The sequence below is a fragment of the Corvus hawaiiensis genome, chromosome 5, assembly GCF_020740725.1.
Source record: "Corvus hawaiiensis isolate bCorHaw1 chromosome 5, bCorHaw1.pri.cur, whole genome shotgun sequence".
NCBI lineage: Eukaryota > Metazoa > Chordata > Aves > Passeriformes > Corvidae > Corvus > Corvus hawaiiensis.
In genome coordinates, this window is record NC_063217.1 from 13,078,678 (window position 1) to 13,092,945 (window position 14,268).

At 40.6% G+C, this 14,268-nt stretch overlaps 1 protein-coding gene across 8 annotated transcripts in view; it reads left to right on the forward strand.

Moving 5' to 3' along the window:
* The window catches only part of EVC2 (EvC ciliary complex subunit 2), a 70,384-nt gene that overhangs the window by 2,643 nt on the left and 53,473 nt on the right, over positions 1-14,268 (forward strand). For 6 of the 8 annotated variants that reach the window (XM_048303265.1, XM_048303268.1, XM_048303266.1 and 3 more), the window contains exons 2-4: positions 1,057-1,111; positions 9,652-9,812; positions 10,351-10,416. In XM_048303265.1, coding sequence (XP_048159222.1) covers positions 1,057-1,111; positions 9,652-9,812; positions 10,351-10,416 — 282 coding nt within the window. The remainder of the gene's footprint in view (positions 1-1,056; positions 1,112-9,651; positions 9,813-10,350; positions 10,417-14,268) is intronic. The other 2 variants (XM_048303267.1, XM_048303272.1) reach the window with 1 other exon arrangement.

The following is a 14,268-nucleotide window of genomic DNA, read 5'->3' on the forward strand; positions in this document are numbered from 1 at the left end:
TTCTGAGTCCCTTCTTTCTCTAAAAGAGTTGATTCCAATCCTGTATGGACAAGTTTTCCAGAGGCTCCTTAAACCCAAGGGCTTCTGGTACATCTGAATTTGTGAGATATCTTGCATTTTCAGTTATGTTGAGGGAAAGTGCCTGATCTAAAGTGAGAAATATTTTCATACAAGGTTAAAAGTTACAGCTCTAGCAATAATCAGTGATGCTTCTCTGAGCAGGCAAAGAAGAAAATTGCCCCTAACATGCTGTACTGTAACAGTGGTGTTGACATAAGTCATTACTCCCATGCAGTACTTGGTAGCAAACAAACAGCAAGTGTGGGTGACATCACTCGGCAGAGTTAGGTCCCTGTTAATCAGCCCACGTTCCTAACTCTCTATTAGCTCCTGCAAAGAAGTATTTTTTATAAATGAGAATTTGCTTGTATGACTACTACATCTTGATCAAAACACTGGGCAGTAAAACTCCTTAAAAACACTGGTTTCTTCTGCTGACATTTGAGCTGTGGTTTCTGTAGCAGTCTCCGTGGTCCCAGCACAGGCAGGAGGCTGTCACAGATTGCCTTGTGAGCTGCAGTTTTAGCATGTGGCCCCTTTGAAAGGCTCTGTGTAGTTCTCCGGAGGAAAAATGAGTGTTATATTAGTGGACTTGATCATCTAATATGGACACATTCCTGCTGCTTCCTAGTTATCAGATTTCCTGTGACCTCAAATATGCCTTTGAAAATGGCAAAGAAATATTATTTAATGAAAGCAAACTAATAGCCAGCCCAGCTCCACTATTGTGCAGAGACTCATCCTGATAATGTGAAGTATAAGTAAAATTTGAGCCCCAAGTGTGCATATCCACACTGGGCAGCAGAGCCTCATACTGCTTAACAAGCTGTGGGAGACCTCTAGCGCCATGTTTTCTATCTTCTGGTAGTTAATTTTGGAGAAACTAGAGGCTTTATGGAATAGGGGTCTGTGGAATTGTGAAGCATAAATTCAGCGTAAAAGTTCAATAATAGATATTTATGAAGACAATTCTGTTTTATAATTGCTCTCTTCCAGGTTTTTGAACATGACCTGTGGCTTCAGAAAGAGATGGGATGCCTAGGAATGGCAGGTATGCAACTGTTTCCTCTTTCTTTTCAGCCTTGTCGGAGTCCCAGGACTCACAGGTCATGGGTGTGAAGGTGAGCAGGGGCCTGGAACTGCACCCTGGTGGCCTGCTGACGTCAGTGGGACTCAGTCCTGAGCCACAGGGGAGTGTTTGCCCAGAGGCTGGGAGCAAGGATGCTTTAGGTTCCCTAAACGGCTCATCTAGAATGAAGCTCTTGAGAGAAGACCTCAGTTCATACCCTGCTCTGAATCATTTTCAGGAGGAGCCCTTTTATCAGTATTAAATATAATGGTGTAGGGGCGCACCCTCTGATGTACAGAGTTCCCAGGTTTGTGAAAAAAACATATTACTTAAAGCTGATCAAGACCTTGTTCATTTTCAGAAGCTGGCTTAAGCCCTGTGCATTTACCAACAGTGTTGCAATACTTATTCTTGGAGCTATTTTTAAAGGCCTCCGGAACTGCAATAGCTAATACACTTTGTCGTGGACCAGAGACTGTTAGATGTAGTGGGTTAAAGACTTGTTACAGCGGGGATTACTGTAACAAGCATATATCAAACCAGGAGTCCCGTGGAAAGGAAATATATATGGACAGATTCGTGGTAGATGTTTCAGAGATGTTTATTTCTCCAGCCGCATGGCCGGGGCTCTGCTCAGGAACTCTCTCAGTCACGGGACCCGAGGGTCCTTCTTACACAGGGGAACACAAACCAACCAATGGGGAATGAGGCTGACCAGGGGCAGGGAAACACCGTGCCTCCCCCCCAGGGCCCCTCTCCCAGGGCTCCATGGCAGGGGGAGAGACCCCAACAAAGACTGATAGATACAGTGGGTCTAGAAGTACTACTGGCGCACTGGGACTCTTCACAGCAGGTATCAAGTATTCTTGTCAGTGATCTCAGGTACAGTGAACATCTCCAGTGGTAGTTGCCTAATCTGATCGAAACAAGGTACTCCAAAACTTAGAGAAGTCACTTAGAGCTTGGAGTAGCTGCATCTGAGGGCCAACTGCCACAGGCTATTTGTGTAAATTTGAGCAAATCACTCAGTTTCTCTGAGTCTTTGGTCTTTAATTTCCATATGTGTATTATAAATAGTGGTCTACCTTACCCAAGTGTGGTGGAGATGAGTATATCCTGAAAGGTTAGGATGTCCTCACGTAGTGCATTAATAGTGCAACGCAGTGTGGGAAATAAACCTCTCCATCACTATGGTTCCCCAAGACATGATTTCATGAGATGCATTTCCCAAGAAATTTCATGCTTTGAAGCAGTCATCAAGTGAGATACCTACCTCTAATTTCTTTGCCCTGTGCCATAGCTAATTCACAAATGATTTTATTAATTTAAATACGAAAGCAAGTATTTCAGATTTGCTGAGCTTGTTTTATTCCACTATTTACTCAATGTCATCTTTGCCGTGTGTATCTTGCTTTGTGATGGGTTGCAAATTATTCATGTACCATCCACTGAGAGAGGAAATGAGTGTGGTTTTATACTTCAGAAAAACCTTCTGACCCTAAAAAAAAGTTGAGGATTTAGACATGCAGCATCTTTTTGGTAGTGGTTAAAATAGTGTGGCCAGCAGGACGACGGGAGTGGTGTCCCTTTTAACTGGACACTGGGGAGGCTACACCCCAAGTCTTGTCTTCAGAGGGCCCCTCACAAGAAGGACATTGGAGTGCTGGAGTGTGCCCAGAGGAAGGCAACAAAGCTGGTAAATGGTCTGGAGAGTGAGTATTCTGAGGAGCAGCTGAGGGAGCTGGGGTTGGTTAACGTGGAGAGAAGGAGCCTCAGGGGGAACCTTAGCACTTTCTATACTATCTGAAAGGAGGTTGTAATGAAGTGGGGGTCAGCCTTTTTTCTCAGGTAAGAGGTGACAGGATGAGACAAAATGGCCTCAGGTTGTGCCAGAGGAGATTTAGTTTGGATATTAGGAAAAATGTCTTCATTGGGGGGGCTACCAAGCATTGGAAAAGGCTGCCCAGAGAAGTGGTTGAGTCACCATGCCATCCCCAGAGGAATTTAAAAGATGTACACTTAGAGACATGGTTTAGTGGTGAACTTCACGGTGCTAGGTTTGCAATTGGACTTAATCTTAAGGGTCATTTCCAACCTCAGTGATTCTGATTCTGTGAAATTCTGGCATTTTGTTAGTAGGTGTATATGTGTGAAATGAGGTGTTGCTACAAGCACTGAATTATATGCTTGATTTTATAACTGAAAATTGTCCCCTTCTAGTAAACATCAATTTTTAACACATTTAAAACTTAAGTCTTTAGTGATTTGCCTAATCTGAGTACTAGATTCTTTAGTTTTTACTGAAGAAGTTCTCGATGAAAACAGAGAGATGGGAAATTCAGCATAAAACCTTTGTCATTGAGACTGGCAGTGTGGTGAAGTGTGAAATAGTTTGTGACAGCACACTGATCTCAGTGTTTCTGTTGGAAGCTTTTTCAAGTTGTTTCTGCATGAGACAAGTAAAGACAACCCCAGAATATTCCTGTGACTGGGGAGCACAGTGGATTTTTGAGAGTTATATTTGAGTCTGCTCTGGCTTATTCAAAACAGGCCTGGAAAGTAGATTTGTTTTTTATTGTTAATGCCCATAGTTTCTTTGACATTGTAACAAGAAAAGCTAATGGCAACATTCAAAACTGAATACCGTAAATTGCTGCCTTTGCCTGCTCATTGTTGTGTGTAATTGAAAGGACATCAAATTGGATCTTGTATCCTGGATGGTTTTCAAGACAGGTAGTAATTTAGAATAACAACAACAAAAATACAGCAAGCAAGTATATTTAACTCCTTTCTTCCCCACTGAAATAAAGCAAGATTGTTCAAAGCTTTGCTGATAAATATGTGGTGGGTAAGCAAATGAGACTGTGGAATCTGAATTTAAATATTCAGCCCTTGAAAGCTATAAATTAGAATTAATGTCTTAGTTAAATTGCTTTTTTTTTTGCTCTCATTTTTGATTCTGAACTTGAAATTTCACAAACTTGTCAGAGTCTTTGCTTTCCTACTGTAATTTGGCATTCTGCTGTTTAGAATGTGCTGTGAAGGTATGGGAGCCTTAAGGACATACTGGAGTCTGATGCAAACCTATTGTAAGACTATTTCAATTTTCTCTCGTTCTGTTTAATTGCCCTAGCCAAGAGTAACCTTCACCTTGACTTCTAGCATGATGTTGTGTGTGCTGTTCTAGTGGTGGGCTGTCGGTGCCACTGACATGTTCAGGACTCAGCCTGTTGAGTCCAATGTTCAAGGCTTGTGCTGTGCCAGGTCCATGTCCTTACACAGAACTGATTTCAAAGTAAAGGACAGTATGCTGATCATGATCTGGGGACAATTTCTATTCTTAGAGTACCCATCCTTCTACCCCCAGTCTGTATGAACATAGACCCACTGTCACCACACTCCTTACATGGCAGGTGCCTTTGGTACCAGGTCCGATCCCCAGTATTTGCACTCTCTGAGCAGCAAGTGAATGCAGTGAGGGCTGGCAGTGGGGAGCTCTCCTTCCTAAGCAAATTGCCTGTGCCTTGAGTGTGGCAGCTTGAAGGCCAGAAGAGCAATGTGTCACCACCCAAGGCAATAGTGCACAAAGCCAGAGTGGCAAATAACTACCGAGGGGGAACAGCAAAGAAAATTGAACATTAAGTAGCAGAGACTGTTCTGATCAACTGTGTATTTGTCATTTTGTATGGTGGTGGAATGCACATGTGGGAGACTGAGTGAATACTACGGGAACGTGAGCGGTAAAATGTTACACCAATCTTCCAGCTGTTGCAGCTATGTTAATATTTATTTTCGTGTTTTCATTTTGAAATTCAATACAAAGTCTGCCTACCAGCACTGGTAATTAGCTAGAAATATGCAGTTTAAGACAGGGTTCTGGCAGATCTGTTTATATTGGGTTTATGTAGAATTAAATCATGGGAAAACATTTTACTAATGTGGTAATTAAAAGTAAGATAAAATATTAAACAGCTTGATAATACCTTGTAAAAATGTGGAATTTTTAATTAAAAAAAAATACAACACAAAAACAAAGAACATTTCTTCTCAAAGATGGTGATATTGTCTCACAGCTCAAAAGAAAGTGAAATTTCTGTCTTTTTTTTGGTGAACTGTGTGATTTGGCGTATTTGGAGATGTTTGCAGGAAAGCAAACGGATTAAGCCCCACGCTCTGTTAGTTTGCTTGCTGGGAAATGTTTTGGCCTGAGGTGCTGTAGTCCAGGAATGCCTGGTGGCAGCCTGGCCAGCCCAGCTGAGAGGGGGCCGCTTGGACTGTGTGTAAACTGAAACTGTTCCCCTGCTTTGCAGAGATTTTCTTTCGAAAAGGAGTGGGAATAGTTGCCATTTAGAAACCAGTGAAAGTGACAACCATGCAGCCTGATAATGGCTTTTCTGAAAACAGCCAGAAAAATGGCAAAGATTGAAGCTGTAGGAAGAAAAGAGTGGAAGGAACAAGGAGACCTCAGAGTCTCTGTCAGGACTGGGATGCATCTCTGAAGGGGCACTGTTGATGGCACCATGGAGACAAATTGCACTTCTGAGCAGCATGGTATCCAAAAGAAAGCTCTATGCTTCTCAGTCAAAGGTTTCGGCAGCCATGTGTTAGTATTTTCCAAGGTCAGATGAATCTATTTGTTAAAAACCCCCCCGAATTCTAGAGCAGAAATCTAGAACATATGTGAAAACCACAGAATGTATTATGCCTGTACCATCCTTTCTCAGATATTCAGTGTCCAGCTTTTCAAGCAGCCAGCAGAAATCTTCAGTCCTACATCTACAATGAGAACTTACCTGAAAAGAGACAGCAGATGATTGATAAATACAATTATGTTGGCTGATGTTGATTATGCAGCAAGGTATGTGGAAAAGTAGTTAAGTTCTTGTAGATCAGTTGTTCCAGTGACAGTTAAATATGTGTGGATCAGGAAAAAGTTATTTAACTGTCAATCAACACTAGAAGAAAGAATGCTACAAAAAAATGCAGCTTTACTGGCAGTGGATCCAGGGTATTATAGAACAGCCTATATTGTTAATAATTAATAGGAAGGATGAAAAAAATTCTGGAGAAAGGCAGTGGCGTGTGTTGCTATATGGACATACATCATATTGCATTGGTTGAATCTGTTTAAGCCAAACCTTCAACTGAGTACTGGGAAGATAGAAGTGGATTTGCAGAAACATCTTTATCATCATCATCAGTGTTGAGGCTGCTTAACATAATGTTAAAAACTTGCAAAATCCCCTACCTTCAGCTACTGATGATGGAGCAGCCAAATAACATGCCTGGAGACTTCTGCTGGGAGTTAGGCACATTATCTTGGGGTTGTAAGTGATGACAAAGCACAGCTTGAAAACAGACTCACCTATGTAATTATTAATCCAGAGATTCATTCAGAGTCAGGGAACATGATCAGTTAATTAAATTGGTTACTGTGGGCTTGATACTCTCTAGAGGGGGAGTAGCGGCCTTTGCTGTCGCATGTAAAGTGCAGTTGGGTGTGTTTATGGAGATGTTACACTACACAAGACACAAGATCAAAAGATACTCTATGAAGCAATTATATACTTCTTGTTGGCTGTCCTCATCCGAAATTCAGAAGGAAATGATCTGCTAAACAGGAAGCACTTTATAAAGGTAGTAGTTGCTCATCATAATTCATACCATTTGTCATTTTGACTTCTGACTCTTACAAAGCCCTACATAGAAGCTCATTCACGGTTTCTGTTTACTGTAAAGGAAAGTGCATTTCCTGTAGTCAGGCAAGAAAACAAAAAGGAAAACTGGTGCTCCACCTTCATAGGAATGGGGTGACCATTGCATTAATGTATGAGAGACACAGCATATATAAAATTAATCTTTTTCAGTGTTGTTGGGGTTTTAGGAGCTCTCCTGGGTTTTCTTTTTCTGTTAAAGGAATTTTTCCCCATACGTGTTGCGGAGGGGGGACGGACACAAATGGCTGGGTACTTAAGAAAAACAAAAGAGCTGGCTACTCTTTTGTTTCACCTGGGTGTGTGGACAGTCGGTTTTCGGCATTTGGACAGAGAGGGAAGCTGCTTTCTTTGGCTGCTTTTCTCTCTGCTGGAGAAGCCCTGGGATCCCAAACCCGCCTTCCCTGCCCCGCTGGGAGCCGGGCTGTGGCCCCCCTGCCCCCCCTGTTGCTTCAAGCCTTCGCTGTGTTGTATCCCTGCTCGCCCTGCCTGCCCAGACCTCCGGGGGGTTCCCCGTTTGGATACATCTCATCTGTCACCAGGGGTTTGTGCTCGTCCCTGCCACTCCAGCCTGCCGTTCCAGCCTGCCGTTCCCGAGGGTCCGGCCGGACACAGGGATCAGCTGCCCAGGGGTTTGTGAAGCCTTTGTCCCATCCCTTCCCGGGATCCCAGGCCGCCAGTGCCGCGTGCTCCCCGAGCTCGCTCCGGAGCGCCCCCTGCAGCCGCGGGGGAACCATCGCACCTGCCCTGCTCACCGGGAGCCGCCAGCGCCCCTGCCGGCTGCGAGCGGAACTGCACCCGAGGGGAAAGGGCCTGACAGCCGAGAAGGCTGGCACTGGGTTTGTGATTGTTCGCTGTTACTGCCATAGTTATTGCTATTGACTGGTTATACACATATAGATATATAATAGTAAAGAACTGTTACTCCTATTTCCCATCTCTTTGCCTAAAAACCCCCTTGATTTCAAAATTATAATAACTTGGAGGGAAGGGGAGTCGCATCTGCCATTCCAAGGGAGGGGGGGGCTCCATCCTTCCTTAGCAGACACCTGTCTTTCAAACCAAGACAAGTGTATGAATATATTTATACAAAACTGCAAAGAGGCTTGATTCAGTAGTCAGAAACAGGTTTAGAGCCGTTGGAGGTGAGATACAGTATATTTGGATCTGCTGGGTTGTGCCATGGCTAGGTAAGCTCAGATTGGTATTTAGCAGGTTTGTACTGCATTGAAAATTCAGCACTGGTTTCATATTCCTTAGTCTTGAAATAGAAATATGCCATGCGTGACTGTCTTGAAAATTCCTATCCCGAAGATATATGGATATTTATTGCAGTTATATAGATTCCTGTTCTCACCGAGTTTGCCATGTTGTTTTTACGGTCCCTAAGTTAGTCTGAGCCTATTGCATTGTTTAACAGTGGTTTAAATATTTAAGTAAAACTTAAAGAAGTGAATTAAAATTGGTCATAAAATATAGACACCAGCTTTCCCCGGCCCATACATCCACAATTTTGTCCAGTATAAACTACTCCGAAATAAACATGGGGAGACAGGGAAGCTCCCCAAGTGCACATGTCCACCTAGGTGTTGTAAACAACAGGATTGCATCTCATTCATTATGTTAACAGAATTATTTTCATTGATTTGTGAGCATCAATATTTAAGGCACCTTTTAAGGGTTCAGTTCTGAATGCTTCTTCTATTTGCAACTAATTGTATTTCCCTGTATTGTTCTTCTTACAAAGCAGTGGCTTTTCAAAAAAAAATGCTGCTTCTCTTATTAATGAGATTTTAGTGTCTTCAGCTTTTCATATTTTATTAATATGTAATAGGCTTTTTCATAGAAAAGTCATTTCACAAAATTACTTGCCTTTAAATGGGAGTTTCTGTTCATATTAATATATATTGCTCATGATTGATTTAAAAATAAGTAATAGAAGAGAATAATATTAAGTAAAGAATGAAAAAAGTATCTTCTTTAAACATAGACAGCCAGCTATAATTTTAAATTTTCATAACATTTTTCTCTTCATTCAGCAGCTGTACCTTTTTGCAATTTAACATATTAAATTATTTATTTTTAGTATAAGCTTCTTTTATTAATGTCATAGGTGCTTTTACTTTAGTAGATCAAAGTGATATAATTCAAAACTGTGCCTGTTGCTTTGTGTAATATCACTGACTAACCTTTCATAAAAATTTAAGACTATAAGCTGGCATTTATATTGCTTATTACTAAATTTAGGAGCATTTGATTTGATGGTACTTCACATCAGCTGAAATGTAACTGAGACCCATCCTCAACTGAGAAGTATTTCAGTTCTGAATATGTATTGACAAGGTCAGTGCTTAATTGAAAGACTGTATCTTTGAAGCAGAACACCTTTAGCACTGATGCCTATCACATTGTGGATTGTTTCAATTCTTTATGCTTTGCTGAAAGTTTCTTTGTGTTGAAAATATTAACAGTTGATTTATGGCTTAAACCTTGTAATTCATGCATTAAATGCTTTACATTTAAATGGCAAGAACTTTTCTGTGGGCTGTATGGAAGTTCCTTAGGGAAGAAACAGTTTTGTTCTGACTCCTGCTGGGTTTTGTGGGACAAATCTCATCTCTGTTTCCTGGCTGGCCTCAGTCTCTGTTGACTGTCATGATTTTGCGTGCTTTGAGAGAGAGTATCTCATTCTATGTGCACACAGAGCACTGGTGCCATGAGCCCCATCCTTGGCTGGACTCTGCACCGAGTGGCTGCCATGCAGGACCCAGCCTTAGCTCTAATGCTCAATGTTGCCTTGGTTTTCAGCAGTGCCCTTACGTGTGGTCATTCAGGCAAGCAAAGCCTCTCACCAGCTCTTGACCTCTGCAGCCTCAGACAACCAGTGGAGCCATTCCCTGTTTGCCTTGATACCCTCATGGACAAAGAAGGTGTTGTTCAAACGAGAGTCTGATGTCAGCCTCCTTCTGGTTAGTAAAAGATGGTTTGCCGCTGTCAGTATTTGTAAGGATTGTAGCAATTCTATACAAACGGAATGTTGGGAATTTACTATATAATTAGTATATTTCTAGTTCTGTCTCAGGTGATTGTGCTCATTTGGCATGACTTCAGCAACACCAACTAGTTGTGGGACTTCCAAAGAATTACTGTGGCAGATACAGCTGTGTGATTGCTGTGTAAATTGATAGACACTTAGTAATTAAAAGAATCTGTATAGTCTGATGAACCTTGTGCATAGTGTATTTTTTTTTTTGTGAATTGTGATAGTCAAAAGATGAATATATCAATTAAGATTCTAATAATTACTTGTGGGAATAAGTTGTTCATACACATTTGGACTAGAAAAAAGATTTAACTGTTGGGATAACAAAACTCCTAAATTTGAAGGCAATTGGTACCTCTAATTTTTTTAAATACTTTCTTTGTTTACGTAATTTAACTTGTTGCTGAAGTTTCTGAATTGTAATGTTTTCATACACTATATAGATTTTTCCCCTTCCTTCGTAGCCTGAAGATGTGTCCAATATGTCAGTGTCTTCTGAATTTGGAATAACCCTTCAGAAATGTGGTATGGTAAGTTTTCTTATATTTGTCTTGTAAGTTTGGTAGGAAGTTTATACCCTAATGACCTTTAAAAAGTGGGGACCTAATTGTGCCCATACTGAGTATTTGGGAGTACGTGCATTTTGATGTTACGATGGTCCCACTTTCTCTGAGAGGCACCGTTTTGCAATGTTGATTCGCAGCAGAAGTCAGTGAAATCTCTCAGGCTTCAGGGTATTTTGGGTTGTGGTTGAAGTAAAAACCTGACTGTGAATTTCTAAAACTGCACATGGGCAAATCCCAATGAACTCTGGAGTAATCAGCCAAGAGGCTGGGTAGAGATAGAGACAAATTTTACAAGATGAGATAAACCTTCTGAGATATTCCCATGAGTGCCTGACCTGTGTCAAATGTGGTCTTCTTTTGAAGGATAAAGCACTGAGCCGTGTGTTGCTCTTGTGTTGTTGGGCATCCTAACACACAACCATAGAAAAGCCATTGTGTCATAGTCTGTATATGCAGTAGGGACTCACCTGCAGCACATGTGTAAATGCTTCTGAGGAGCAAAGACCTCCCTATTGTAAGAAATTTTTTAACTTCCAATTTTATTTTTACCTAGACTGTTATTTTTCCTTTTTTTTTTTTCCCTTTTTTTCTTTTTTTCTTTTTCCCTTTTTTTCTTTTCTCTTTTTTTACACTGGATGAAGCAGGTATGAATTTTTACAATTACAGACAGTTCATCTTAGCTGTCTCCTGGAGAGAGAGTGAGCACATCCAACTTCAGGATCAATCTGAATTCAGCCACTGAAATGCTGTCTATGAAGGTAGAGGATTCAGTAACCAGTACAGAAGAGGTGACATTATAACCTTCTCCAGATCAGTTGTGTAGAGAAGAATGAATATGCATCACATCTCATGGCACTAATTACCTCTAATGTTGTTATTGAAATGCCAGCATATCATGATTAATGAGGCTGATTAGTGAGCATTTCAGCATTTCAGGACGCAGTAACACAGAATCTTCTGCTTTTCTGCCTGTGGATTCCCAGTTGCTATACCAGAGCCTCTCAGAAACAGACTTTGAGACAGTCCCATGTTGTTTTCTCTGCTGTTCCCAACACAGCCTCACACAGGCTCACTAAAAGCTGCAAAATAACTTCTGTAGGAGATTAAAGGTAATCTGTTGTAGATGCTGGGTTTATCAGAAAATATTTTTGTAGTGCTATTAGTTACAAATTACTGAAAACTATACAATTATATGTGATTATCTTCCACCAGCAAATGCAGTTCACATTTTTCTTGGCTTACCTTGTCTTCTACTTCAATCCTATTTCAAGTGAACAAATGCTTTCATGCTAAGAGACAGACTGGCCATATGGTGGTCTTTAGCTGTTTTAAATAGAAAAAAAGTGAATTTTACACATTTTCCTCCTGCAATTAGTGGCTCCTCAGAGCATGAAGGTGTTGTATGTTTACTTCTTGGAGTCAGGATTTTTCGAACATCTTAATGTAGAAATAGCCTTATTGAAACTGAGGTGTTTAAATTTTACCAGTGCTTCCAGCACCTACTCTCTTCCATAATTTCAGAAATGTTTTTCTTTAAGAGCTTCATTCTATAGTATGACATGAACTTTTCTGTAATAGTACTTCACAATGACAATAATCCTTAGCAGAGCTGAAATAAATCTTCAAATTTAGTTGCTTGTGTTCTAAGACTTTTACCTGTCTTGTGTCTTAATCTCCTAAGCATTCGTGCACTGGAGGTTATCAATGGTGCACTGGAGGTTATAATCTTTTTTCCTCCCTCCTTTCCTGTTTCTAGTTGTTCTTATTCCTAACAAAGATCCTCCATTCCTTTCAACCTCCATGGCAATTCCTCCTCTCTTTTTTTCCTGTGGTGTCCATGCTCTTGCTGTGGTTCTTTCATGCCAGTCTCCCAGGTACCCAAAGTAAGATTGCTTGCAGGGGGTGATGACACACGTGGGACACTTCAGCAGCAGAGAACAAACAGAGTAGGTGCTTATGCATCATCAGTGGCTGCCATTGGGTTTGGTTCCTGTAGGTGGCTGGCAGCCACTGCTCCAAAAGCAAGAAAAAACATCTTCAGGCAAATTAGAGGAGCAACTTGAAGATAACCAGTGGTCACTGATTGCAGTGGCAGCACTTTATAGAAGAGTTCTTTCTAGGGACAGTCAAACCAAAGAGCTTACCTGTTGCTTGATTCTCATCTGCTTCTTTCAGGGGAAAAAATAATCCAAGTTCTTTCAACCTCTTTCCAATTGAGCTTAAGTCTGACTGCTAGTCAAAAATAAAGGAGGAAAAGCATGTATTTAATATTAATGAGAAATGAAACAAATGTAGTCTTTTGGCCACTTGAGGAAGATTGTAGTAGGAGATAGGCAATACAATTGAGATTCCTCTGAAGGAATTTATTTATCCTTTATTTAATCGCTGAATTAAGAATTTTATTAAATGAAACTAAATGAAGAGAAAGAGAATGACCAGTGTGTGGCAGCGTGCGTTAAACCTCCTGCCAAGTGGAAGGAGAGGGCTCATGCTGCCATATGGCCCTGCCTGCCTGTGAAAGTGCACGTGGTCATTTCTCTGCCTATTTTACTGTAGGAGTTTGTTTAAATTGCTGTTTGCATCTCCTCTCCCCAAATGTAAAAGAATACATCTGTGCCTGGTTAGAAGCACAGGAAGAGACCCTGAAATCCTCATTTTTTATCCTCAGCTCCCCAGAAGAGTTAGGGAATGGTATGGGAAAATGAAGGGAGGAAAAATACGTTCTATTTCCCCATTTCCCCAGCTCTCTCTTTTGCTCGTTTGTCTGCAGAAGCCCATCTGTGCTTACTGTGGAGCATAGTACGGTATTAACAACTCATGAAATTTGAACCTTGCATCTTTTAAGGTCTACTTTCTTGTTTTGGCAGTTGGCTCAGGGTCTCTTGTTTTGTGGATTTGGATTTTCTTTGTGGTTTTGAGACTTTTTTTTCCTATTTTGTTTTGGTTTTGCTTTTCAAAGCAAGTATCTAGCCTTTGTGATTGCACGGGAAATGTTGAAAGGCATGTTGACTGCACCATGCCAGTTCAGAAACCAGAAGAGAGAAAATCTGACCAAATATAGCACATTTTTAATACTTGATGATTTTAAGTCTCAGAAGTTGAGATATAACTCATGATATACAAGCATATGTAATTGGTAATGGTTTCCTCAGAAATATAACTAAGCCTATTTTTATACATGCATGAATACATACATTTTTATACATTGTTTGCAGCATCTAGTACAAGAAATAGTTGGGAATTTCATCACTTAAATAGAGAAACGCAGACTAAGCCATAATAATTTCGTTAAGCTGTTTCTTCTCTTTGATTCATGTAATTCTAAAACTGTGAATTTGGTGCTGTGCTGAATTAGTATGAAATGCAAAGGTTGGTGGTGCACAATGAGACCATAGCTACATGTATCAAACCCTGTGGCTACCATGAACTCTGGTGTGATTTCTGAAGTCTTATCACAATTCGTATTTTTAGAACTCATTTTTTGTGAGGACTGCTTTATTATTTTATATTTGCTGGTGTTCAGATACAGTGTAGACATTTCCTAAAAAGGAAGATCTAAAAAGAGAAAGGTTTGGCCTGAATCATAATTCTGTCAGTTAAAGGACTATTAATTTAGTGTCATTATTTGAAACCTCATAAATCATCATGAATATACCATAGATCACCATATTATTATAGATCTTATAACGATTTAGACAGTTCTGGTTTAATACGAGTTACAGAGGAAGGCTGTTTGGAAGGTGAGAGGTTAGTAAGCAATTCTGTCCTCAAAGTAATTTCATTTAGAGGGTATAATTGCTCAATAAGACTTAAGGG